This window comes from Bombina bombina, chromosome 2 (assembly GCF_027579735.1).
Source record: "Bombina bombina isolate aBomBom1 chromosome 2, aBomBom1.pri, whole genome shotgun sequence".
NCBI classification, from domain to species: Eukaryota; Metazoa; Chordata; class Amphibia; order Anura; family Bombinatoridae; genus Bombina; species Bombina bombina.
In genome coordinates, this window is record NC_069500.1 from 718064537 (window position 1) to 718090370 (window position 25834).

The 25834-nt window shown below is 38.9% G+C and overlaps 1 protein-coding gene across 1 annotated transcript in view; it reads right to left on the bottom strand.

Annotated features, from left to right (window-relative positions):
* LOC128647966 (cysteine-rich protein 1) overlaps nt 1-25467 on the bottom strand; it is an 86142-nt gene extending 60675 nt beyond the window's left edge. The window contains exon 1 of the mRNA XM_053700645.1: nt 25353-25467. Coding sequence (XP_053556620.1) covers nt 25353-25395 — 43 coding nt within the window. The 5' untranslated portion in view covers nt 25396-25467. The remainder of the gene's footprint in view (nt 1-25352) is intronic.
* Between the last annotated feature and the right edge of the window lie 367 nt (nt 25468-25834).

Genomic DNA, 25834 nt, shown 5'->3' on the forward strand with positions numbered 1-25834 from the left:
CTATCTACCTGTCAACCGCAATCCCCCTCCGCAATAACTAATAAAGTCTATTAACCCCAAAACCGCCATAGCCCACAACGCAATAAACCTAATCACTAACTTAACCTAACCCCCCTTAAATAAACTAAAATTACCTAAGTTACAAAATACTAAAGTTACTATTACATTTAAAAAAACAAAAACCCCACTACTTTTAAAATACAAATAAACTAAGTATAAATTAAAAGGGCAGTCTAATAAAAATTCAGGAGTAGACTGTCCCTTTAAGCGAGAATTACAGAAAATAAAAAAATCTAAGATTACAGAAAATAATAAATAAAATTACAAAATTTTGAATAAATTACACCTAATCCCTATGAAAATAAAAAAGCCCCCCCAAAATAAAAACACCCCCTAAACTAATAAACTACCAGTAGCCCTTAAAAGGACTTTTTGCAGGGCATTGCCCCAAGATAATCAGCTCTTTTGCCAAAAAAATACACAAAGCCCCCCTGATTTGAACAGCCAATAGGATTTCAGTAGCTCTCATCCGATTGGCTGATTTGAATTTGAAGGCTCACATCAGCCAATAGGAATTCAGGGGACGCCATTTTTAATCGCGTACCTTGAATTCCTATTTAGTGTACAGCGGAGATCGTATGAACAGGATCCTCCACGCTCCATGGCTCTGCGGTCGCCGGTCTTCAGTTCCAGAGTCGCCGGTCTTCAGCTCCGCCCTCCGCTCTGCGCCGTGTGGTTCCTGGAAGAAGAAAGAGGTCGCCGCTTGGAAGAAGACTTCACCGCCTGGAACAGTACCTTCTCCGCTGGACTTCAGGACAGGTGAGGACCACTTGGGGGTTAGACTTAGGGTTTTTTAAGGGGTTTTTGGGGGGATTTATTTTATTTAGATAGGGTGGGCAACAAAAGAGCTGAATGCCCTTTTAAGGGCAATGCCCAACAAATGCCCTTTTCAGGGCAATGGGTAGTTTAGGGTTTTTAGTGTTAGTTTTTTTTTGGGGGGTTTTACTGTTGGGGGGGTTTGTGTATTTTTTTGGCAAAAGAGCTGATTATCTTGGGGCAATGCCCTGCAAAAAGTCCTTTTAAGGGCTACTGGTAGTTTATTAGATTAGGGGGTGTTTTTATTTTGGGGGAGCTTTTTAATTTTCATAGGGATTAGGTGTATTTTATTTAAAATTTTGTAATTTTATTTATTATTTTCTGTAATCTTAGATTTTTTTATTTTCTGTAATTCTTGCTTAAAGGGACAGTCTACTCCTGAATTTTGATTAGACTGCCCCTTTAATTTATACTTAGTTTATTTGTATTTTAAAAGTAGTGTTTTTTTTTAAATTTAATAGTAACTTTAGTATTTTGTAAATTAGGTAATTTTAGTTTATTTAGGGGGGTTAAGTTAGGTTAGGGGTTAGGTTTATTGCGTTGTGGGCTATGGCGGTTTAGGGGTTAATACTTGAATAGGTTTATTGCGTTGTGGGTTAATGGTGGATAAAGGGTTAATAGTTTTAATAGGTAGTTTGCGATGTTGGGGTTGGCGGATTTAGGGATTAATAATTTAGTTATTACTTGCGGTGTGGGTTTGATGGCGGATATAGGGTTAATAGTTTAAATAGGCATATTGCTTTGTGGGGGGTTGTCGGTCTAGGGGTTAATACATTTAATATTAGTAATGAGAGGGGGGGATTGTGGATATAGGAGTTTTACGTGTCGGGCTTATTTTTAGGAGGCGTGTTAGACTTTTATGGGAGATTTGTTATTTTCTTTACTTTTCTTAGGCGCCGGCAGTTTCTAAAGTAAGTCACTGGCGACTCCAGAAATTTGTATTTACGCTCATTTCTGGACATTGCTAGTTTATCAGACTTACGGCACTTTATGAACTGCTGGCGGGGTTTATGTAATACCCCGATGTGCGAGGTGAAATTACTGGTGGCGCGGGTTCCCACGCTTGCGCCGAAACCTGCGCCGTATATTTGATCGCACCCCTGATCTGTAGACTAGATACTAATGTAATGGCTTTTCTTCAAATCCAACTTTCTCAAGGTAATTCTGAATGCATTTACGTAATAATGTTGAAAAAAGCGTAATTGTGTTAGTCATTTCCCTAATTTATTTTGCGTGTGAATGGGTTATGAGGTGGATGTAAAGCGATTATTAAATGAGCTTACCAGCAGATGAGAAGTGCAGGTTCCCGGTATCAATTCCTCCTTCGATACCGACTATGGACACCTCGGAGATGTTGGGACACAGCATGTCCTCCCAGCGGCTGTATGCAAATGTCTGTTCTTCTTGAGTTCACTTCTGCAGTCCCGGTAGCAGTGCTGTATTGATTTGACATCCCTCCTGAACTCCCCCACTGCGTTGATGGCATCCCTGGTCTCCAGCCATAACTTTTTTTATCTGAAAGGGTGGCCTTCGGTGCCTGCAACCTCCTAGCCCTCTCCATATAGGCTGCTATAAAGGCCTCCTTCTCCTCCCTGGTATACCTCTCCTCCCTCTGCCTGGGCTTCCCCTGTAATGTGAGCCTCTGTTCTCCGGACTGTAATGCGCCCTGTCTGTGCTCCTGCCCTACACCACTGGGCCCAGCCACTTGTTTATCTTCAACAATGGCACCCACCCTGACCTCTCCCCCTTCCTCTCCCCCCTTCCTCTCCCCCTTCCTCTTCCCCCCCTCCCTCCCCCTTCCTCTCCCCTCCTTTCTCTCTAGTTCCTCTCCCCTTCCTCTCCCCCTCCCTGTCCCTCTCTCCTGCCTAACCTCCTCCCTAACCTCCTCCCTAGCCTCCTCCCTAACCTCCTCCCTAACCTGCTCTCTAACCTGCTGACTAACCTGCTGCCTAATAAGCTCTAAGAGCTCCTCGCTGATCTCCTGCCTTGGCTCTCCCCTAGGCCTCCTTCCCGCCATACTCTTTCAAAATGTGAAAGTGCACAAATGAAAGGGGGTCAAAATAATGAAATAAAAGTAAAAAGTGCTCAAACAGGGAATGGGATTAAAAAAATAGTGTAAGGGGTATTAATAAACAGACAAACGTATAAAAAAAGGAGTAAATGAGGGTATGTAAACAATAAGTTGGTGTAAATCAAACAAAATCTAACTATGGGATGGGTATGGGATTAAAGGGAATGGGGTATGGAATGTATGTGTGTGTATGTAGTGCTACTGATATGCGTATGTATGTATTGAATGTGTTTGCGTGTAAATGTGTTTATGTAAGTAATGTACAAAAAAACAGCACTCGCACACTCACCCAGACAAACTCTCACACACTCTCGCTCACTAACGCTCTCTCTCTCTCTCTCTCTCTCTCTCTTTCTCTCACTAACTCTCTCACTAACTCACTCACTCTCTCTCACTAACTAACTCTCACTCTCTCTCACTAACTAACTCTCGCTCTCTCTCACTAACTCTCTCTCTTTTACTAACTAACTCGCTAACTCTCTGAAACCTCCAACGCCTAGACCTGCACCTATCTCAAAAAAGCAATACAGTCAAGGAAGCCATGTTTCTAGCGTGCTTATACAGGGAGTGCAGAATTATTAGGCAAATGAGTATTTTGACCACATCATCCTCTTTATGCATGTTGTCTTACTCCAAGCTGTATAGGCTCGAAAGCCTACTACCAATTAAGCATATTAGGTGATGTGCATCTCTGTAATGAGAAGGGGTGTGGTCTAATGACATCAACACCCTATATCAGGTGTGCATAATTATTAGGCAACTTCCTTTCCTTTGGCAAAATGGGTCAAAAGAAGGACTTGACAGGCTCAGAAAAGTCAAAAATACTGAGATATCTTGCAGAGGGATGCAGCACTCTTAAAATTGCAAAGCTTCTGAAGCGTTATCATCGAACAATCAAGCGTTTCATTCAAAATAGTCAACAGGGTCGCAAGAAGCGTGTGGAAAAACCAAGGCGCAAAATAACTGCCCATGAACTGAGAAAAGTCAAGCGTGCAGCTGCCAAGATGCCACTTGCCACCAGTTTGGCCATATTTCAGAGCTGCAACATCACTGGAGTGCCCAAAAGCACAAGGTGTGCAATACTCAGAGACATGGCCAAGGTAAGAAAGGCTGAAAGACGACCACCACTGAACAAGACACACAAGCTGAAACGTCAAGACTGGGCCAAGAAATATCTCAAGACTGATTTTTCTAAGGTTTTATGGACTGATGAAATGAGAGTGAGTCTTGATGGGCCAGATGGATGGGCCCGTGGCTGGATTGGTAAAGGGCAGAGAGCTCCAGTCCGACTCAGACGCCAGCAAGGTGGAGGTGGAGTACTGGTTTGGGCTGGTATCATCAAAGATGAGCTTGTGGGGCCTTTTCGGGTTGAGGATGGAGTCAAGCTCAACTCCCAGTCCTACTGACAGTTTCTGGAAGACACCTTCTTCAAGCAGTGGTACAGGAAGAAGTCTGCATCCTTCAAGAAAAACATGATTTTCATGCAGGACAATGCTCCATCACACGCGTCCAAGTACTCCACAGCATGGCTGGCAAGAAAGGGTATAAAAGAAGAAAATCTAATGACATGGCCTCCTTGTTCACCTGATCTGAACCCCATTGAGAACCTGTGGTCCATCATCAAATGTGAGATTTACAAGGAGGGAAAACAGTACACCTCTCTGAACAGTGTCTGGGAGGCTGTGGTTGCTGCTGCACGCAATGTTGATGGTGAACAGATCAAAACACTGACAGAATCCATGGATGGCAGGCTTTTGAGTGTCCTTGCAAAGAAAGGTGTCTATATTGGTCACTGATTTGTTTTTGTTTTGTTTTTGAATGTCAGAAATGTATATTTGTGAATGTTGAGATGTTATATTGGTTTTACTGGTAAAAATAAATAATTGAAATGGGTATATATTTGTTTTTTGTTAAGTTGCCTAATAATTATGCACAGTAATAGTCACCTGCACACACAGATATCCAGTGGCGGCTCTAGACTTTGCGAGGCCTTAGGCGAAACTTGAACATGAGGCCCCTACTGACACCCATAGTAACAAAATAAGTGTGTGGCGATGACTCAATATTATTGTTGCTCTCTCCTTAATGTGAAATATATTTATCAACAGTGTTTTATTGAGAAAACAATCTTACAACACTTTCTTGAACATATCTAGATATGCTTTTCAACAAAGGATATCAAGAAAATGGAGCAAATTAGATAACAGATGTAAACTAGAAAGTTGTTTAAAATTGCATGCTCTTTCTAAATCATGAAATAAAAAAAATTGGGTTTCATGTCCCTTTAACAACAAGCAAATAAGTAAGCAGTACTTACCAGTTAGTTGGGCGTTACCTGGGAGATGCAGATGATGGCTGCCTAGTGCCTTTGCCTCCTTCACGTGCCTCACACGTTGCTATATCCTGTTGCCTCCTCTGATTTTAGTAACTGCGCATTGAGCAGTCAAAAGTGCAAGCAGTGCGGCGTCTGGGTGGGTGGGTGTAGCTGGTGCCGGCTTGAGTCTGGTTATTATAAATATGTGGACCAGAGTCATCCACAACCGCAGGGCCGCCACTAGCAATTTTTGGGCACTTTGCTAAACCATTCATCAAGGCCCCCATATATATGTACTGTATGTATAGGTTTGTCTTACTAATTCTTTTTTATGAGAGAGACAGAGAGACAGAGGGGAGAGACAGAGGGGAGAGACAGAGAGAGATAGGGGAGAGAGAGAGAGACAGAGACAGGGGAGAGAGAGAGAAACAGAGACAGGGGAGAGAGAGAGACAGAGGGGGGAGAGAGAGAGACAGAGACGGGGAGAGACAGAGAGAGACAGGGGGAGACAGAGGAGAGAGACACACAGGGGGGAGACAGAGGAGAGAGACACACAGGGGGGAGACAGAGGAGAGAGACACACAGGGGGGAGACAGAGGAGAGAGACACACAGGGGGGAGACAGAGGAGAGAAACACACAGGGGGGAGACAAAGGAGATAGACACACAGGGGGGAGACAGAGGAGAGAGACACACAGGGGGGAGACAGAGGAGAGAGACACACAGGGGGGAGACAGAGGAGAGAGACACACAGGGGGGAGACAGAGGAGAGAGACACACAGGGGGGAGACAGAGGAGAGAGACACACAGGGGGGAGACAGAGGAGAGACACACAGGGGGGAGACAGAGGAGATACACACACAGGGGGGAGACAGAGGAGAGACACACACAGGGGGGAGACAGAGGAGAGAGGCACACAGGGGGGAGACAGAGGAGAGAGACACACACAGGGGGGAGACAGAGGAGAGAGACACACAGGGGGGAGACAGAGGAGAGACACACACAGGGGGGAGACAGAGGAGAGGCACACACAGGGGGGAGACAGAGGAGAGACACACAGGGGGGAGACAGAGGAGAGACACACACAGGAGGGAGACAGAGGAGAGACACACAGGGTGGAGACAGAGGAGAGACACAGGGGGGAGCCTCATTTATTGTGCCCTGGCCTGGTAACCCCCTCCCCTGGGCCCCCCAGGAGAGACTCACTCATCGTTAGCTGGCAGCTGCCCTCTGGTCCACCAGGCCAGCCCCTACTTAACTTACTCTTACCCTGACCCTCTCTAGCAGTACAGGCCAGTGTAATTGGGGCCCGCTTTGCAGACAGAGACACATATGGGGGGATCTTCCCCATGCCTCAAAGTCTTAGCCTCCACTCCCACTGCGGCCTTACCTTACCCCCCCTCCCCCCAGTAAGATAGAATGCAGGTCAGCAGGGCAGGGCCCGGCAACTAGCCGCAGAGTAAAAAACTCTTTGCCTCTCCAACTCGCCACTATATACCTCTTGACTCCAGGATCCATCCTACTACTTACACTTGCTGCACATGTCAGCAGAGCAGCTACTGAGTACTAGTCTGAGTCAGACTAGTAATCAGTAGCTGCACTGCTGACATGTGCAGCAAGTGTAAGTAGGAGAATGGATCCTGGAGTCAGGAGGCACAGCGCTCACACTGGCCCCAGACTTCCACCGCTGCTGCACAAATGTGAGAGCGCCCCCCCAGAAAGTTCCTGCACCGGAGTGAAGTGGAACCTCCCTACCTTCACTTGTCTTCTTGTTCTAGACCTGGCTGGCTGCTCTCCTCGACACAGCACCTCTCACTGCCACTCTCTGCTGCAAGACAATTTAAATTTAGCGCGCTCAGCGCTGCATCTTTATCTAACCTTGGCCCGCCGCCCCCCAACCAACAACAAACATGGCGGCAGCATACGTGCGGGTGACGTGGGGATGGGTAAAGGAAGGAGGTGGGATGGAGACACACTGGAGAGACAATAACAATCTATCAGCCTCAGTGGCGGCTCTCTAATTAGGCCAATTAGGCGGCCGCTTTAGACTTTACTAATTAACTAGTTGCCGGCTCGCGAGGCCCCCAGTGAGCGCGAGGCCTAAGGCAGCCGCCTAATTGGCCTAATTAGAGAGCCGCCACTGCTAAAACTAAAAACTAAAAACAAACTAAAAACTACTTCCAAAAATATTCAGCTTGGATATTAATGAGTTTTTTTGGGTTCATTGAGAACATGGTTGTTGTTCAATAATAAAATGAATCCTCAAAAATACAACTTGCCTAATAATTCTGCACTCCCTGTATACCCTATGTAAATGGTTAATGATGTACCGGTTTGCAAAGTAAACAAGGTCCAGGTGTGCTTTAGTGATGATTTGTATGTGTGCAATGTCGAGTAGTTGTTTTAATTTGTGCATGCTCATATTGAGTTTCTAAATGCACATATGTATTTCTGGAATGTATATAATGCGATGATGTCATAGTGATCGTTTTGCATAACATTCTCCTAATTTAGTATCTCAAAATCTAAATGCTGATTTCTGATGGTATCGTATTTGTTGAGAGTTGTAAATGTTTATTTAAAAAAAAAATCCTAATCGCCAATGCAAATGTTTTGTTTGTGTATCAGTGTACAATTCTTTTTTCATGTTGTTTTGTTCTGTGATGCAGATCGCAAAGTATTTTCCTAATCCTCGTTTAGTGTAAATGTTGTGTAGTATTTGTTGTAAAGGATTGTGAATGTTGAATGTGTATGTGCTTTGTTGTGTGAGTGATTGTTGTTTGTACATTTGATCTGATTCTTTTTAGTGTCCATTATGTTGTATGTGTAATATGACAGAGCAGTGTGTAGTTCTCGCGATATTGAGTGTTAGATGAAAAATCTGTCTATTCTTCAGTTTGCATTGATCTCTATGGGAGAATCCATTACGCATCGGTGATTACGCTAGGCAAATAAACGCTGTACTCGTGTTACCGCAATGTGTAAATAGGTTCTTTTCAGACTCGTAATACCTACGTTATGAAGAGTGCGCAATGAAAATAACACACGCGCTATTTGTGAACAGCCATTATGCCACAACTTGTAATCTAGCTGTTTGCAATTTCTAAGATGAGACCTACAATTATTAGGTTTATAATGGTCTGTCTGTCTTCCTTTGTTAAAGTGATGGTAAAATCAAGCTTATGAATTTTAATACTTTGGAAGTAATCATCAATATATGAACAGTGATGCCTGAATTTGACAGACAGGGGCATCATTCATCGGGGACTGCACCATACACCCTATGTCAGTCTAGTATAAGCACGCTCCCATGCCGGTGATTTCAAGCAGCATCCCCAGAACTACAACTGTGCAAGTGCAGTTGTAGCTTTGATCTGACATTTTTTTTCTCCTGGGAGAATACCCTTATTTTAAACAAGTAGTTTATTGTTATTAAAAAAGTAAGTATTTTCAAATTAAATGCACATTTTTATTTTATTTATTTATAAGGTGCTACATATTCCTTATTGATTATAAGCACATGGGGGGGGGGGGTTGTGGGACTCTTTAGCATGTGTAAGCAGTGAATCGCTACTGACAGGAAGATTCACTGTTTACTATAAGCACTGGTGAGATTGGAGCCACAACTTGCCCACTTGTAGTTCTGGTGATGAAGCCACGTCACCAGCAGGGGAGCGTTCTTATACTAGGTTGACATAGGGCATATTATTATTATTGGATGATGCACCTGCCTGTGAAATTGAGATTAAAGAAATTCTCACATGGAGGTGGCCGGGGCACAGGTAACGGAGCCACTTTAAAAAGTTATATTTTTTTTGAAAAAAAAGTTTATTTAAAAAAAAAAAATCCGGCATCACTGTGCATATATTGATGCCTTTTTCTCACTATTATGATAACAAGATACTACTTCAGGAAGTTCAATACTATACAAATATTCCTTAAGAGGGTGTAGTAACTCAGTCTGTCCCAGTAATTACAAATACAGGTTTTGTAAGAAACCAACAAGGTTGGGTCACCTTTAGACATTGTTAGCATCAACATTCAAGGCCTTATTCATTTCCATTGCTGCATAACCATTGTTAACCCATTACTTGTTCCCTGAAAGGGCATGTGCTTATGTAAGGTATATTCGTTTTCAGTTTTTGTTAACCTAAACTTGTTCCTTTAACCTCTGGCAGTTTACCGCTTTCCTCATTACATTTCAATAAAACTCACATGGAGGTGTTCATTTTACCCAACAACTGTCAAATATTTAGACAAAAAAGGATGCAACATAGAATCGGTCCTAAACTTTGCCTAACCTGCTGGCTTTTTACAATGATTCCAATTTGCAAGATATACAGTATATAGAATTGTAACACTTATTTAAAATATCATTGCATCCAGGAAATCTAGTATATAGAATTTAACTTTAAACTGCTACTTCCATGCATGTTTCAAGTAAAAGAGAATAAAAAAGTCTGAACCTTATTCTAGTTTTTTTGTTTTGTTTTTTAAAGAAATTTGATTTAAAAGCATGAACCTCATTAAATGTCCTTTGATTGCACATAACATTTATTAGATTCTTTACCAATATTCTTGTATTATCTATGCAAAAAAAATTACTTTTTTAATTGGCTGTAGTCATAATTTTTCTACTGCTTAAAAAGATGAGATTTTGCACTGCCTGACACCTGGAGGCCCATTTATTAAGCTCCGTATGCAGCTTGAGGGTCCGTGTTTCTGGCGAGTCTAAAGACCGCTGCTCCATAACCCTGTCAGCCTGCTCTCGGCAGGCGGACAGGAATCGCCACAATTCAACCCGATCGAGTACGATCGGGTTGATTGACTCCTCCCTGCTGGCGGCCCATTGACCGCGAGTCTGCAGGGGCCGGCGTTGCACCAGCAGCTCTTGTGAGATGCTGGTGCAATGCTGAATACGGAGAGCGTATTGCTCTCCGCATTCAGCGAGGTCTTGTGGACCTGATCCGCACTGTCGGATCAGGTCCGCAAGACCTTTAATAAATAGGCCTCTAAGTGGCAGAATAAGCAGCTGGGGTTCTCTGACACTTTTTAAATTTTTGTCTTACATCCTTCCTCATTTTGCTGTGTCTGAGCAACTAGATATTATGGTTATTATGAAAAATTAAAGAAGAGCTGCACTCTCATAGGTGGAGAGTGAAAATCCTTTATTAGGTGAACTGCACTGAACTGCACTTTCACTTTCCACCTATGAGAGTGCAGCTCGTCTTTGATTTTTCTGATACATGGAACATTGGAGCTCTGAAATTGCTGCACCCACCTTGGAGCTTATTGGACATTGATTCTAGGTGTGCTGGTCTACTTTGTGTCTATTATGGTTAGGAACACTTCAGTTGTCTTTTCCACAATCCAGGTTTTTAACAAATGTAGACTCATAAAATGTACCATTCTCAAAGTTTCCCCTTTTTTGCCATATGAGAAAGAGAATGGCACATCATGTTATTGTAAATCTTACAAGACTGAAGCATATGAAGATAAACGTGGGGGGAGTTTTTTTCAAAATCTCATAGCAAAAACCCTAATGTGGTGTTTTCCAATAGCAGTTGCTTAAATGGTTGTAGGATGGCTTTAATTATCATTGCAGCTTCATATCTTAGAATGTGGGCAGGCATATTTGCCTTGTCCCACAGAAGCATATATTGATGTCATCTTTTGGTGACGCTTGTTTGTTTTGTCTATGTGTCATTTTTTTACACCACGGTCGCATCATTGCTTCCTTTTTTGTTGATGCGGTTGTGTAATCGCATAATTTTTACCCTATTACACATTTACATTATCATGTCATTCCTGGCTATGCAGTCCTGTCTCTTGCGTCACTCTTGTGGCAAGCTTTTGGCTTTATTAGGTTAATCAGTCTTTCCATTGGTGCCCAACTATAGTATACAAGGGTGTGATTTTCTGTTTGAACTTCTGGCTATGAATCTTCTGGACTGTGTTTTGACCTTGCCTCTTCTCTTCCTTTGGTATCTCGCCTAATAGGACTTATACCTGGCACTGATCTTGGATTGTTTGATGACCTTGACCTTCCTCTACCCCTGGTACATTGAAAAGATAAAACTGATACCTGGCTCTTGGATTGGATTGTGAACTTGGCCTTCCTTTACCCCTGTTACTTCACAAGATAGGACTGATATCTGGCTTTGATCATGGACTGTATTCGGAACTTGGCCTTATATCTCTGATCTCAATTTTTTTCCTGCTCCTGGAGATACCTCAGTACCAGTCTATCCTTGAAGATTCTACGTGTCAGCTTCTATGCACTTTATCTTTGATTTTACTCTGTTCTTTGGCATATCAATATGTGGAACTAGTCACAGCCAGGAGTTGTCCAGAGTCCTCGGTTGGCTATACCTTATTCCTACCTCAGTCTCTGTGTTATTTCTGACTGGACACTAACTCGAGTAGTGTGATAGTATGTGTTCTTGACATAAACAAAAAGTATTTGCTCCAAACGTATAAAAAGCAATCCACTTTTTTAGAATATATTAAAAATACATGATGGTCAGCATCAAAAAAGTTAAAAGTAACATAATCTAATGCATTTCGGCCATGATGGTTGTAATTATTGATCTGATCTCCAAAAATCTGAAGGCATGTTTTATAGGGGAATATACTCCTCCTCCTTAAAACGTAATAACACAATTAAATAACTTTAAGTATTTAGTTTGCCAGATTATATAAAAAAATAGAAACAGTATAACTCAAATTAGATAGTATGTATACTGATTAATCAGATTAAATACCTTTCATAACTTGAGTAGAGAAGCATTAAACAATACATTTGATATTATTTTCGTACCAATGAACAAGGTATAAACATTGTAAGAACTTACTGACAGTAGGTATATTGAACCCAAACTATGGCACTAACGTCTGCAATTTATGGATTTAATATACCTCCTGTCGCCCTAGTAAGGTAAGTTTGCTCCCTCCTCTACGTGGTGTATGTACAACCTCTATTGACCTCCATTAAAAATGTGAACATTCTTATTGTGTAAACGAGTCTGGGTCAGGAACACAAAGATCAGCAGAGTCAGGAAAAAGCCAGGGATCAGGAACCAGAAGGGACATCAAACAAGCCAGGTTATACACAGAAACAGGAACACAGGAACTCACAGAGAAGTCTGAGACAATGCAAGGGCAAAGGCAAACAGGACTGAACCAGTTAAATAGGGAATTATGACATCATCACTCTGGGACTGCAACCTGTTTCTTTCTGATGATGTTCTCCAGTTTGGCCATAAGAGGGAGCCTGGAGAAGTGAGCAGCATTACACACTCTGCTACAAACAAGGGGAGAAGACATGTGAGTCTAATATGGCAGCAAAAAAGTATAAAAATCAGGGAGAATCCCTGACATTTTCTTTCTAACCTGGATAGATTAGAATGTATAGACCTATTTTGAGAAAGGGAAGATCTTCCAAAACTCTTTTATGAAAGAGCTCTAACTGTTTACCTCATGTGTGAATAGGATAGAATTTAGAGCTATGCTTCATGGTTTTACCCACCCTGATCTCTTTTCCTTCGGAAGTGTTCTGTTCATACTCAAGTGGCATTAAAGTGAGAAAAGAGCAAGCATCTGCAAAACCAAGAGAGTGCACTTCTCCCAGACTATCCGTAGTGTATTCTCTAATGTTAACCTCTTGTGAGTTAAAATATAATTTTTTCAAGGTGAGTTGTTGCACAAACTTGTTTACATCAAGGATATTCTGGAACAAATTAAACTCTCTGATAAGACAACATTTTAATCCATAGCTCAAAACCTTTAATTCAACCTCACTTAATATATGAGAAGACAAATTAATGACTCCTGAATTGATTAATTTTTGGGTTCTCAAGTCTCTCTCAATTGATATTTGCCTCTGTCTCTTACTGGGATGGGGTCTTTCTGCCCTCCCTATGAACTGCTATCAAAGCTTTGTGAAAAACCTGACTACCAGAATTATTATACCCTTTGGTTTGAAGAATGGATTGAGGTATTTTATTAGTCAAAATTGGTTTTATACATCTCCTTGATGGTATTCAATGGTGGATGGATTATTTCTACTAAATGTGGATGTCCTACGATTAAGTCTATATGTATAAAAACCTGGCCTGTAGAATAATTATTCTTGTCCCTTAAATATTTTGAGTGTTAAATAGGAATAACATTTTGTTTACTCTCTTCAACTGTTTTCAACAATATTTTATCCAAATTACCATAAACTTCACCATCTTGGAATTGATTAAATTCTAACGGCAATTTTTCAATCTGATGTCAAAATTTGTGCAGTTTTATATTTAACTAAGAGCATCGTTAATCTTATGAAGCATTCAGAAACGACTTTGTTCCAATCCTTTATAAACTCTTGATTAGTTGTATCCAAGGTTGGAAATTTAAAAACCCTTAAACCACGTGGCATCATCTTTAATTGTCAATATATGTTTAAGATCCAAGTATCCAATTTGAGTCTCTGTTCTTTTAGCCTCAAATGTTCCATTTGCTGAAACAATTCACTCAGCTGAATGCCAGGACTGTCCAAACCAAACATATCTTCAAGCTCTAATCCCTGAATGTCAAAATTGTCCAATTTAGCTAGAGAGTAAAAGCTTTAGTAGTAATGTCAATGGCAGCTGATGCCTCCACCATAAACTGTATATCAGACATCATTATTGAAAGCTAATAACAGCTTCATTACCCAAGATTGTATTAATTGCACGTCACATTACGTTATTTATCTGATTGATTGTACCCAGTGTTTGAAACAATATAAAGGGTTAACGACTAGGGATGTGCACACCCGCATTAACGAACATTTGGGTTAAATCTCAAATTCTGAAAATTGTTCAGCATTGTCACAACATTTTATTGAGATACACTGTAAGAATGTTGAAATTTTGAAGAGGGAGCAAACTTACCTTACTAGGATGACAGGAGATTTATTGGATCCATAAATTGCGGACCTTAGTGCCACAAGGTTTTTACTCCCAATTTGATATAATTAATTATTGGGAATGATATGGTTTGGGTTCAATATACCTACTGTCAGTAAGTGTATACAATGTTTATACCATGTTCATTGGTACAAGAATAATATCAAATTTATTTTTAATGCTACTCAAGTTATTAAATGTATTTATTCTGATTAATCAGTGTACGTACTAAGTGGATTGCTTTTTTTCCATTGGGAGAAAATCATTTTTGCTTATTTCAATTATACGGAGGTTGGGGACTCTGACTAGTGCTGCAACATACTTCTGATGTTATCACTCAGGGACCGAGTTTTCCTTTCCATCAGACAATGTCGAGCGTGAAACCACAACATAGTATGAAGTTATCTGCTGAAGTGGAGTAGAGGGCTGAGTGGCAGTCCAAGTACCTGAAAGGCAGGATGACTTCCTCTGTGTGTTTTATATATATATATATATATATATATATATATATATATATACACAGTATATATGTATATATATTTTTTTATTTATTTTTGTTATCTATAATAATTTTTAATCATTATTAATATTTTTAATATTTTATATTTAATATTTCAAGAATGCACTTTAAGATGACTTATTCTTCATGTGCGCTAACCGCGTTAGACCTAAAGCCCAAAATATATATATAGAATACCAAACTATCCCACAGGGGAATAAGGCAAGCTGCAGAAAAGTTTGCGCTGTAAAACTCACTTCAACAGACACTAAAGAATAAAGACCCTAACACATCTGCTTAAATCTCAGTAAGAGTTACCCCACAACAACTACACCCCACTAGGAGGTAAGAGGAGGAGGAACACAAAGAGTGAGAAAGAGAGGGTGAGACAGCGCTGAATAATGGCCAAAAAACTTTAGTAAAGGTAAATAAGTAAATAAAATAAAACGGCTAGATTATGAGTTTGGCGTTAGCCATAAAAAGCAGTGTTAAGGGGTCCTAACGCTGCTTTTTAACCCCCTCTGGTATTACAAGTTTGGAAGGTACAGGTGGGTGTACCGCTCACTTTTCTTCCGCGACTTTTCCATATCGCAAATCCCCTTACATCAATTGCGTATCCTATCTTTTTAATGGGATTTGGCTAACGCTGGTATTACAAGTCTTGGAAAAAGTGAGCGGTACAGCCTCTACCTCCAAGACTCCTACCGCATATAAAAGTCAGTAGTTAGGAGTTTTATGGGCTAACGCCGGAACATAATGCTCTTAACTAAAGTGCTAAAAAGTACACTAACACCCATAAACTACCTATTAACCCCTAAACCGAGGCCCCCCCACATCGCAAACACTAAAATAAAATTTTTAACCCCTAATCTGCCGCCCGGACATCGCCGCCACCTACATTATACCTATGAACCCCCTAATCTGCTGCCCCTAACATCACCGACACCTACATTATATTTATTAGCCCCTAATCTGCCGCCCCCAACGTCGCCGCCACCTAACTACATTTATTAACCCCTAATCTGCCGACCAGACATCACCACCACTATAATAAATGTATTAACCCCTAAACTGCCGCACTCCCGCCTCGCAAACACTAGTTAAATTTTATTAACCCCTAATCTGCCCCCCATTGTCGCCGACACCTACCTACAATTATTAACCCCTAATCTTCCGACCCCAACATCGTCGCTACTATAATAAAGTTATTAACCCCTAAATCTAAGTCTAACCCTAACACCCCCCTAACTTAAATCTATTTTTAATAAATCTAAATAAAATTACTATAATTAAATAAATTATTCCTATTTAAAACTAAATACCTGTAAAATAAACCCTAATATAGCTACAATATAACTAATAGTTACATTGTAGCTATTTTAGGATTTATTTTTATTTTACAGGCAACTTTGTATTTATTTTAACTAGGCACAATAGTTATTAAATAGTTATTAACTATTTAATAAATACCTAGATAAAATAAATACAAATATACCTGTAAAATAAACCCTAACCTAAGTTACAATTACACCTAACACTACTCTATAATTAAATTAATTACCTAAACTACCTACAATTAAATACAATTAAATTAAATAAACTAAATTACGAAAAAAACAAACACTAAATTACAGAAAATAAAAAAGAAATTACAATATTTTAAACTAATTACACCTACTCTAATCCCCCTAATAAAATAAAAAAGCCCCCCAAAATAATAAAATTCCCTACCCTACACTTAATTACAAATAGCCCTTAAAAGGCCCTTTTGCGGGGCATTGCCCCAAAGTAATCAGTTCTTTTACCAGCCCTTAAAAGGGCTTTTTGCGGGGCATTGCCCCAAAGTAATCAGCTCTTTTACCTGTAAAAAAAATACAATACCCCCCAACATTAAAACCCACCACCCACACACCCCTACTCTAAAACCCACCCAATCCCCCCATAAAAAACCTAACACTAACCCCCTGAAGATCACCCTACCTTGAGCCGTCTTCACCCAGCTGGGCCTAACTCTTCATCCAATCCGGCAAGAAGAGGTCCTCCAGAGGGTCCGAAGTCTTCATCCTATCCGGGCAGAAGAGGACATCCAGACCAGAAGAAATCTTCATCCAAGCGGCATCTTCTATCTTCATCCTTCCGGAGCGGAGCGGCACCATCTTGAAGACCTCCAACGCGGAACATCCTCCTTGCCCGACGACTAGACAACGAATGACGGTTCCTTTAAATTACGTCATACAAGATGGCGTCCCTCGAATTCCGATTGACTGATAGGATTCTATCAGCCAATCGGAATTAAGGTAGGAAAAATCTGATTGGCTGATCCAATCAGCCAATCGGATTGACCTTGCATTCTATTGGCTGATCGGAACAGCCAATAGAATGCAAGGTCAATCCGATTGGCTGATTGGATCAGCCAATCGGATTGAACTTCAATCCGATTGGCTGATTGAATCAACCAATCAGATTTTTCCTACCTTAATTCCGATTGGCTGATAGAATCCTATCAGCCAATCGGAATTCGAGGGACGCCAATAGCAAGTGTATAAAAATAAAAAATCTTGCTATTATACACTTGCTATTGTGTGGTTTATCACCTCCTGTGAAAATTACATTTTTGTTCCTGGTTCCTGCTGAGGACTGTCTTTTGCACTAGTCTACTGGGCGACGTTTTGGTTCCAGTTTGCTGATATTGCACCTATAGGTGCCTGCTATCTTGTAAGTACAGGCACTTGGTCACATTCTATTTTTGTCCAGACGATATTGGGCCATGTTGGTTTGCCTTTTTTGCCCCTATAGGCACATGAACATTGGTATTTCAGAGGATTTCTGAGTGTCTCTGCGCTAAGGATAACAGTGTGCTGGACCACTGTGACGTTTCAGCCCGCTCCACTAGCACCAGCTGGGTGCGTTATGTTTGTGAGTATTCAGATTCTCCTGTGTTGTTGTCTTTACCTGTGTTGGCGATATTAGGCCATGGTGGCGCCTCTGTTTTTTACATTTTCCAGATTTTGAACACCAGGATAGCCATCCTTTGACAGAGTGCTGCCTCAACGTCCGGATTTTCTTATTTTCTTATTTGATTTTATTTTATTTATTTTATATATAATTTTAATTTTTATTTTTCATCATTTTATTATTTTATTTTATGATTACTGTTATTATTATTTTTTATGGTGTTTAGCATAGAATACTGTGCTGCTACTCATTATTGAGATTCTTTCAAGTCCCTACATAGAATATCAATTTTATTTGTTATTGAGGAAGCGCCCCCTAAGGGTGTGGTGTGTTTAGAGCACACATCACTCTCTATATAAATACAAAGTTGCCTGTAAAATAAAAATAAATCCTAAAATAGCTACAATATAACTATTAGTTATATTGTAGCTATATTAGGGTTTATTTTACAGGTAAGTATTTAGTTTTAAATATGAATAATTTATTTAATTATAGTAATTTTATTTAGATTTATTAAAAATAGATTTAAGTTAGGGGGGGTGTTAGGGTTAGGGTTAGACTTAGGTTTAGGGGTTAATAACTTTATTATAGTAGCTGCAACATTGGGGTCGGAAGATTAGGGGTTAATAATTGTATGTAGGTGTTGGGGGAGGCAGATTTGAGGTTAATAAAATGTAACTAGTGTTTGCGAGGCGGGACTGCGGCGGTTTAGGGGTTAATACATTTATTATAGTGGCGGCGATGTCCGGTCGGCAGATTAGGGGTTAATAAGTGTAGTTAGGTGGCGGCGATGTTGGGGCGGCAGATTAGGGGTTAATACATATAATGTAGGTGTTGGAGATGTTGGGGGCAGCAGATTAGGGGTTCATAGGTATAATGTAGGTGGCGGCGGTGTCCGGAGAGGCAGATTAGGGGTTAATAATATAATGCAGGTGTCGGCGATGTTGGGGTCGGCAGATTAGGGGTTAATAAGTGTAAGGTTAGGGGTGTTTAGACTCGGGGTTCATGTTAGGGTGTTAGGTGTAGACTTAGAAAGTATTTTCCCATAGGAAACAATGGTGCTGCGTTAGGAGCTGAACGCTGCTTTTTTGCAGGTGTTAGGTTTTTTTCAGCCAGCTCAGCCCCATTGTATCCTATGGGGAAATCGTGCATGAGCATGTTTTGCCAGCTTACCGCTACCATAAGCAACGCTGGTATTACAGGTAGAAGTGGCGCTACATTTGCTCAATGCTCACTTTTCTGAGGCTAACGCAGCCATAATGCATAAAGTAAGCGTCTCACTATACCTCGCTTAGTGCAATATAGCTATCAACAACCAAGAGGAAGAAGGCTCATACAAATGAGTCTCAACAAGGTAAGTTTTAAAAAAGCATCTCAGAAGGAGCTGCTGACGCGTTTCATCCATTTTGGCTTTTTCAAAGACAGCGATCTGCCCGGTTTGGAGAAATTTACGTGCTGTGATAACCGGAAGTTCCGCCTCTTGTGCGTAGTAATAGGATCAATAGAATGTCAATCATTTGGACACACAGTCCATGATTTAAGGTAGTATATACCACTATTACGTGGTTTCCTAGATAATGAAATTAGATCAATTATATTGACACACTATATTCATTACCTGTCATGCTGGTATACATAATATGATAGGCTGGATGTAAAAATCATATGACTCTCATAACTACATATTTCTTATAATTGCAGGGGGATCCCTCTAACATATTTCAAATCAGGACATGAAGCATGTATAGATTAGAGAACGAATTTTCCATGGGTATTGATGTATAGACATAATATTGGAGATATATGGTTATCCCCTGAATAGTATACACAAGAACAAACAAAATAAAATGAACATGTCTAACATACAATCGAATATCAAGTGCATGTGCAACTAGGATATAAAAATGGTGAAAATTACTAAAAGGTGGTAAAAGTATATCATTAAAATAAAGATAACAATAAATATGGCATATTACTAATACATAATAAAAGGATGTGTGATCATCTTCCGACAAACTACTCAAAGTCAAGACCACTTAACAACACTAGTTAGCGTATCCACTTATTGATATCAGATACCAAGTGTAAATAAAAGTGTCTAAAAAAGGTAAACTTGGTGAAGTGACAATAAATGTGAATTGTGAATGACTGGTGATAAAACTCAAATAGATCCTATATGCATACCTTAGTATGATAAATTGGGGAGTGTTAGAGAGTGTAAGATTAAAATGAATGAAATTAGAGTGGATGAGTGAAAATTATTATAGTACTGATACCTACATAAAAAATGACATGTGAAAGGAGAAATCCAAAATCCAAAAAATGTGTAATAACTATGATGACTCGTGACAATACAAAAGTGAAAATAGTGAATATACCATTCTCATAAAGAAAAGTAAAATATGCTAAATGACATGTTATTCCGTATTTTCCTAACTCCATATATTGTACAACTATGTACAAATTACTCTATGGAAAATTATCTGTTTGCATACTTTCATAAAGTGCTGTACTCGCTATTATATTACTTCATAGAAATGGGATCTAATTAGAGTACAGTATTTATATGAATGTCTTTATAAAGATATATGATTGTAATTCTATTCACTCATAGGGAAAGTATCTTAATGGAATATAATATTTGTGTAAATTATCTTTATAAAAATATGTAATAGTTGTTCTGTTCATTCATTACATGGGGATAAACTGTATTTAACAGATATATCCATCTGCTTTCAGCTTTGAGGAGTGCAGATTCCAAACCCCCACCTCTTACACCTAGGCTCACTTTCTCAATACCCCAACATTGTGGTTCCTCTCTCTTAGAGAGATGATGTGTTAGGAAATGGGAAGTTACACTTGTGTTTTGCCATTTTCCAGGTAATTAGCTGCATTTTTTATATTGCGCAGGTGTTCCATCAATCTTAATCTAAGTTTACGGGTAGTCATCCCTATGTAAAGCAAATTGCATCTGCAGCGAAATGCGTAGATTACACCTTCCGTGTTACAACTAATGTATCTTTTAATAGTATGTCCATTTCCAAATCTATCTTCTATATAGGTAGTTTGAACCATATATTTGCATGTGGAAACAGGAAACAAAATGGAGCCTTATTCAGGACACCACTATCTATTTCTCAAATACTGTAATACATTTAAATGTACACTTTTTTAGAGTAATGAAAAAAAAGTGAGAAATGCTTGATGGTTGCCAGGTGGAGGATAGTGCTCAGTCATTATTTCAGGGGAAGGTATGAGAGTTTGTGTGTGAGATGTATTAAAATGTAGGTGTGTACATAGTGCCATTTTCCAGGTCCTTAGCTGCATTTTTTATATTGCGCAGGTGTTCCATCAATCTTAATCTAAGTTTACGGGTAGTCATCCCTATGTAAAGCAAATTGCATCTGCAGCGAAGTGCGTAGATCACACCTTCCGTGTTACAACTAATGTATCTTTTAATAGTATGTCCATTTCCAAATCTATCTTCTATATAGGTAGTTTGAACCATATATTTGCATGTGCTGCAGTTACCACATCGAAATGTGCCTTGCTTAAAAGCAGTTTTAGTCCTTTTGGTTTGGAGATGACTACAACTAATTAAATCTTTAAGATTTTTGGTGCATCTATATCCTATTACTGGTTTGTCCCCCAACTTAGATAGGATTGGATCTGTCATCAAGAGTTTCCAATGCTTGTTAATAATTTCAATTATTTGAGGAGTTTGGGTATTGTAAGTAAGAATTAGTCTTGGAGCTTGTGAATCTTTTTTGATCTATTTGTACAGCAATTCTCTTCTGTTGGTATGTAATGCTCTGTACTTGGCTCTTTTTATACTTCTCTTACTATATCCTCGATTGGTAAGCCTCTCTTCAAGTTCTGTAGCTCTTAACTTGAATGTCTGCTCATACGAGCAGTTTCTCTGTATTCGCAGAAACTCTCCAGTTGGTAGACCTCTAATGGTTCCTGGGGCACTGGCACTGGTGCTGTAAAGTAAGCTGTTAGTTGCCGTTTTCTTTCTATTTAGATCTGTTTTAATGTTTCCTTGTGCATTTTTGTAAATCGTCAAATCTAAGAAATGTATTGCATTTTGGCTGGCTTCATGTGTTAGTTTAATATTAAGATAATTTTGGTTTAGTATATTCAGGAACTCTTGTAGTTTATCATATGTTCCTTCCCAAATAAAGAAAATATCATTGATGAAGCGCAGCCACAAGGGGATCATGTTGGTATATTCGATGTTAATATCTGTAAATACATGCTCTTTTGTTAGGTTTTTTTTTAGTTTAAGCTTAGGTTTTATTTTTATTTCACAGGTAAGTTTGTATTTATTTTAACTAGGTAGTTAGTAAATAGTTATATTGTAGCTAGCTAAGGTTTTATTTTTATTTCACAGGTAAGTTTGTATTTATTTTTAAATAGGTAGTTAGTTAATAATTGTAACTTTAATTTAGGTGTATTTTAATTATGTTTAAAGTTTGGGGTGTTAGGTTTAAGGGTTAATATAGTTTAATTTAGGTTGTTGCGATGTGGGGAGGCGGCGGTTTAGGGGTTAATAGGTTTAGTTAGTGTCGGCGATGTTTGGGAACTGTGGTTTAGTAGTTAATAAGTTTAGTTAGTGTCAGCGATGTTTGGGAATGGCGGTTTCAAGGTTAATAGGTTCAGTTAGTGTTGGTGATGTTTGGGAACTGTGGTTTAGGGGTTAATATGTTTAGTTAGTGTCAGCGATGTTTGGGAACTGCGGTTTAGGGGTTAATAGGTTTATTTAGTTTCGGCGATGTTGGAGAACTGCGATTTAAGGGTTAATAGGTTTAGTTAGTGTTGGCGATGTTTGGGAATGGCGGTTTAGGGGTTAATAGGTTTATTTAGTGTTTAGTTAGTGTCGGCGATGTCAGGGGGTGGCGGTTTAGGGGTTAATAGCTTTATTTAGTGTCAGCGATGTGGGGGGTGCGGTTTAGGGGTTAATAGGTTTAGTTAGTTTCGACTATGTGGGGGGTTAATAGGTTTAGTTAGTTTTGACTATGTGGAAGGGGTGGCGGTTTAGGGGTTAATAGCTGTATTTAGTGTCGGCGATGTGGGTGGTGGTGGCGGCGGTTTTAGATCATTTTGTTTCTGCATATTAGTTATGTTTAGTTAAATCGTTTTTTTCAGATCTTTTTGCTTTTTTGGATCCATTCTTTATTCATATTCATTATTCTATTCTAAACTTCAGAATAGAATAATGCATATGAATAAAGAATGGATCTGAAAATACGAACGGATCCGAAAAAACGATTTAACTTAACTAAACTCATTTGCCGAAACAAAATTATTTATTTAACTAATGAAAACGAAACAAAACAAATTTTTTAGCATTGCGCATGTCTACTATAAAGAAGGATATGCACAGATACTGATCTAAAAATCCAGTATAAAACCTTTTAAAAACTTACTTAGAAGCTCCCAGTTTAGCACTGTTAATAAGATTTGGCTGGGACAGTGAAAGGGGGTGGGGAAACAATAAGAGTAGACACTCCCCCTCCCCCCTTTCCTGCATATGAAAAGACAGATAACACAAACAGGAGCCAGCAGTAGTCTGTAAACACATGTATACATCTGACACTGTGGGGCTTGGTTAGGAGTCTGAAAATCAGCACAATGTTAATAAAAAATTAAGCAAAACTATACATTTTTACAATAACAGTACCAGATGGCCTATACAAATGGATCATCTACAAAACATTTATGCAAAGAAAATCTAGTGTACAATGTCCCTTTAGTGTCCTTTTAAATATTCGAAAAACTTTGATCATATTGTATTCTAGATGAAGTTTCCCACAAACCTCTGGTATAGTAACAAGCAGAAGCAATCAAAAATAAATAGCTGAATAGCTCAGTCCAGTTCTCAAAAGCCAACAGACAGGCCATAGTTTTGTAAGTGGCAATTACATCAGCTTTACAAAATTGTTTCAAACAATGAGAAGCAAATGACTGGCAGCTCAAAGGAATTGTAATTGAGAAACACTTACTACATACATATAAAGACCCCCATTTATAAAAGTGCAGGTAGAAAAGGTTTCTGGGTAAGTCCACTATGGCTCATTGTCGCTTCTTACCAAAGCCAGATCTTTATTATAAACAGTACTGCAAATATGTTCATTAAACTGCTAAATCCCTTTTTTACTACACACAGTTTATCTTGACATTTGTCTTGTTCAAATACTCAGACCAGCTGTTTAACAAAATCCATATTGCTCAACACTCCTTGGACATAAAAAGGGAAAATAAAACCCCCTACATTTTGCATCTTGAGCTTAAAAAGTATGTTTAATCCTCATCCTGAAAATAAAAGTACATTACTTCTCTCTTCCAGGATTTGACAAGCTGGTTCAATTTTATCCAGGGAGTCAGGACTTATACAATGGTATTGAAAGTATAGCTGTTGTTCAGGAAGACAGCCTTCCTATCTCTATTATAGAGGAGGGCTATGCAGCTATTTTAATAACAATGCAAAAACATACTTGTGCTGCAAGACATGAAATAAGAATACTAGACTGCAAATCACATTTTATTCACACAAACCTTCTCTAATACACAATTAATACTCTTCTAAATTCATAGAAAATGTGAATATTTTCTTTATTTTTAAATGTATTATTTATTTTATACTTATTTTTCAGTGTGATTGTCTCTTGTAAATGCAGAAGGAAGGAAGTTTCAGATTATTACATCAGGTTTGTCTGATCATTATCACAACATTCTTTGGTTTTAAAGACAGAGGCTGCAGATTAGTAGAATCTGAAACTACACTACACTGTATTTTGGGGGCATTTGGGGACAATTTATAAAATTAACCAGAGATCTGATCTCTGGTTAATTTTATAAGTGCTAATTGCTACCGCAAGCTCGCGGTAGTAAGAACCAGCCACTTGTAATGGCTGGTTATTTATCGCGCAAGATATATTAGAACTCCACTTGTAATCTAGCTCTTTATGTGCCTTAGCACAAGTCACTTAATATTAACAAGCAGATTTATATCAGGGCTGCTACAGCTATTGCCTGATGACCACTTCTGTCTTCTGGCCTTTAGCACCACTAGCAAAAGCAGATATCAATATAAGGTTGTCAAAAAAGCTATTATACATATCTCTTGTAAATTTGGGTAGTATATACATTAAATATACAATTGATCAATGGTAATTTACTATGTCTTTTTTAAAAACGTGAATAGGATCTAGTTTTATTTTTGAGGTGTTATCTTTAGCATAGGTGTGTGAGTCCAGTCTTATGTGCCCCCAAACCAATCCCATTAAGTGACTGGCCCCCCACACAAACATTTTGGTCTGACTTCATATGGTTTTTTTTTTGCTTTTGTTTTTGTAAAGAAACATACACATATTTTGAGAATAATGATGTAAAATCATTAGTAAGTGACCATGAGAAAACTGTTCTTTAAGTAATGCCTAATATGTACTGTTTTACAAGAATGTAAAGCCATGTAAAGTATACAGACAGAAAACCCCTACCAAAAATTACATTTAATTTATTTTAGTTTTATGTTTTTCTCTCTGTTCTTTTGCATTGAATTAAAATCAAGTACATTATGTAGGAAATGTATCTCATTATCACAAGTCACAGAACAAGCCCTGGATAAATAATGAAATATCTTTTGATAAAAGTAATATTTCTAACAAGCAGCATGAGACGAAGAGAATACTAAATAACTTACCAAAATATACAGGTTTTCCACATATGGGACAATATGAAATCATCTTTTCCTCAGTGTTCTATTTAATATACAGAGCACTTTAAAGACAAACAAACGGTTGAAGCTTTGTCTCATCTGACAATCTTTGCTTTTTCATGCGTTCTGTTTTTGCAACAGGATGTTGTGGTATGTAAATGAGAACTTTTGATATACTTTTGATATAGTGTAAAGAAGCACAGCCTTGAAGTCCTTGCCAGTAAATAAATATGCTTCAAAATCACTGATTATCTATCGTGTGTACCTTTTTTTTTACCTTTGTTTTATTGCTAGGGCTTTTGTCTCTGCTTGAATACTTAATCAAATGCAATGTTAGCTTTGAAAATAAACTAATCAGACAAAAATTATTCTGACATCCTATTCGTTGCCCTGATCTTTTCTATATATAAATATACTTGCAAAAATGCAGCTTCCTGTTCTAAAAAAAAAAAGGACTGTAAAAACCT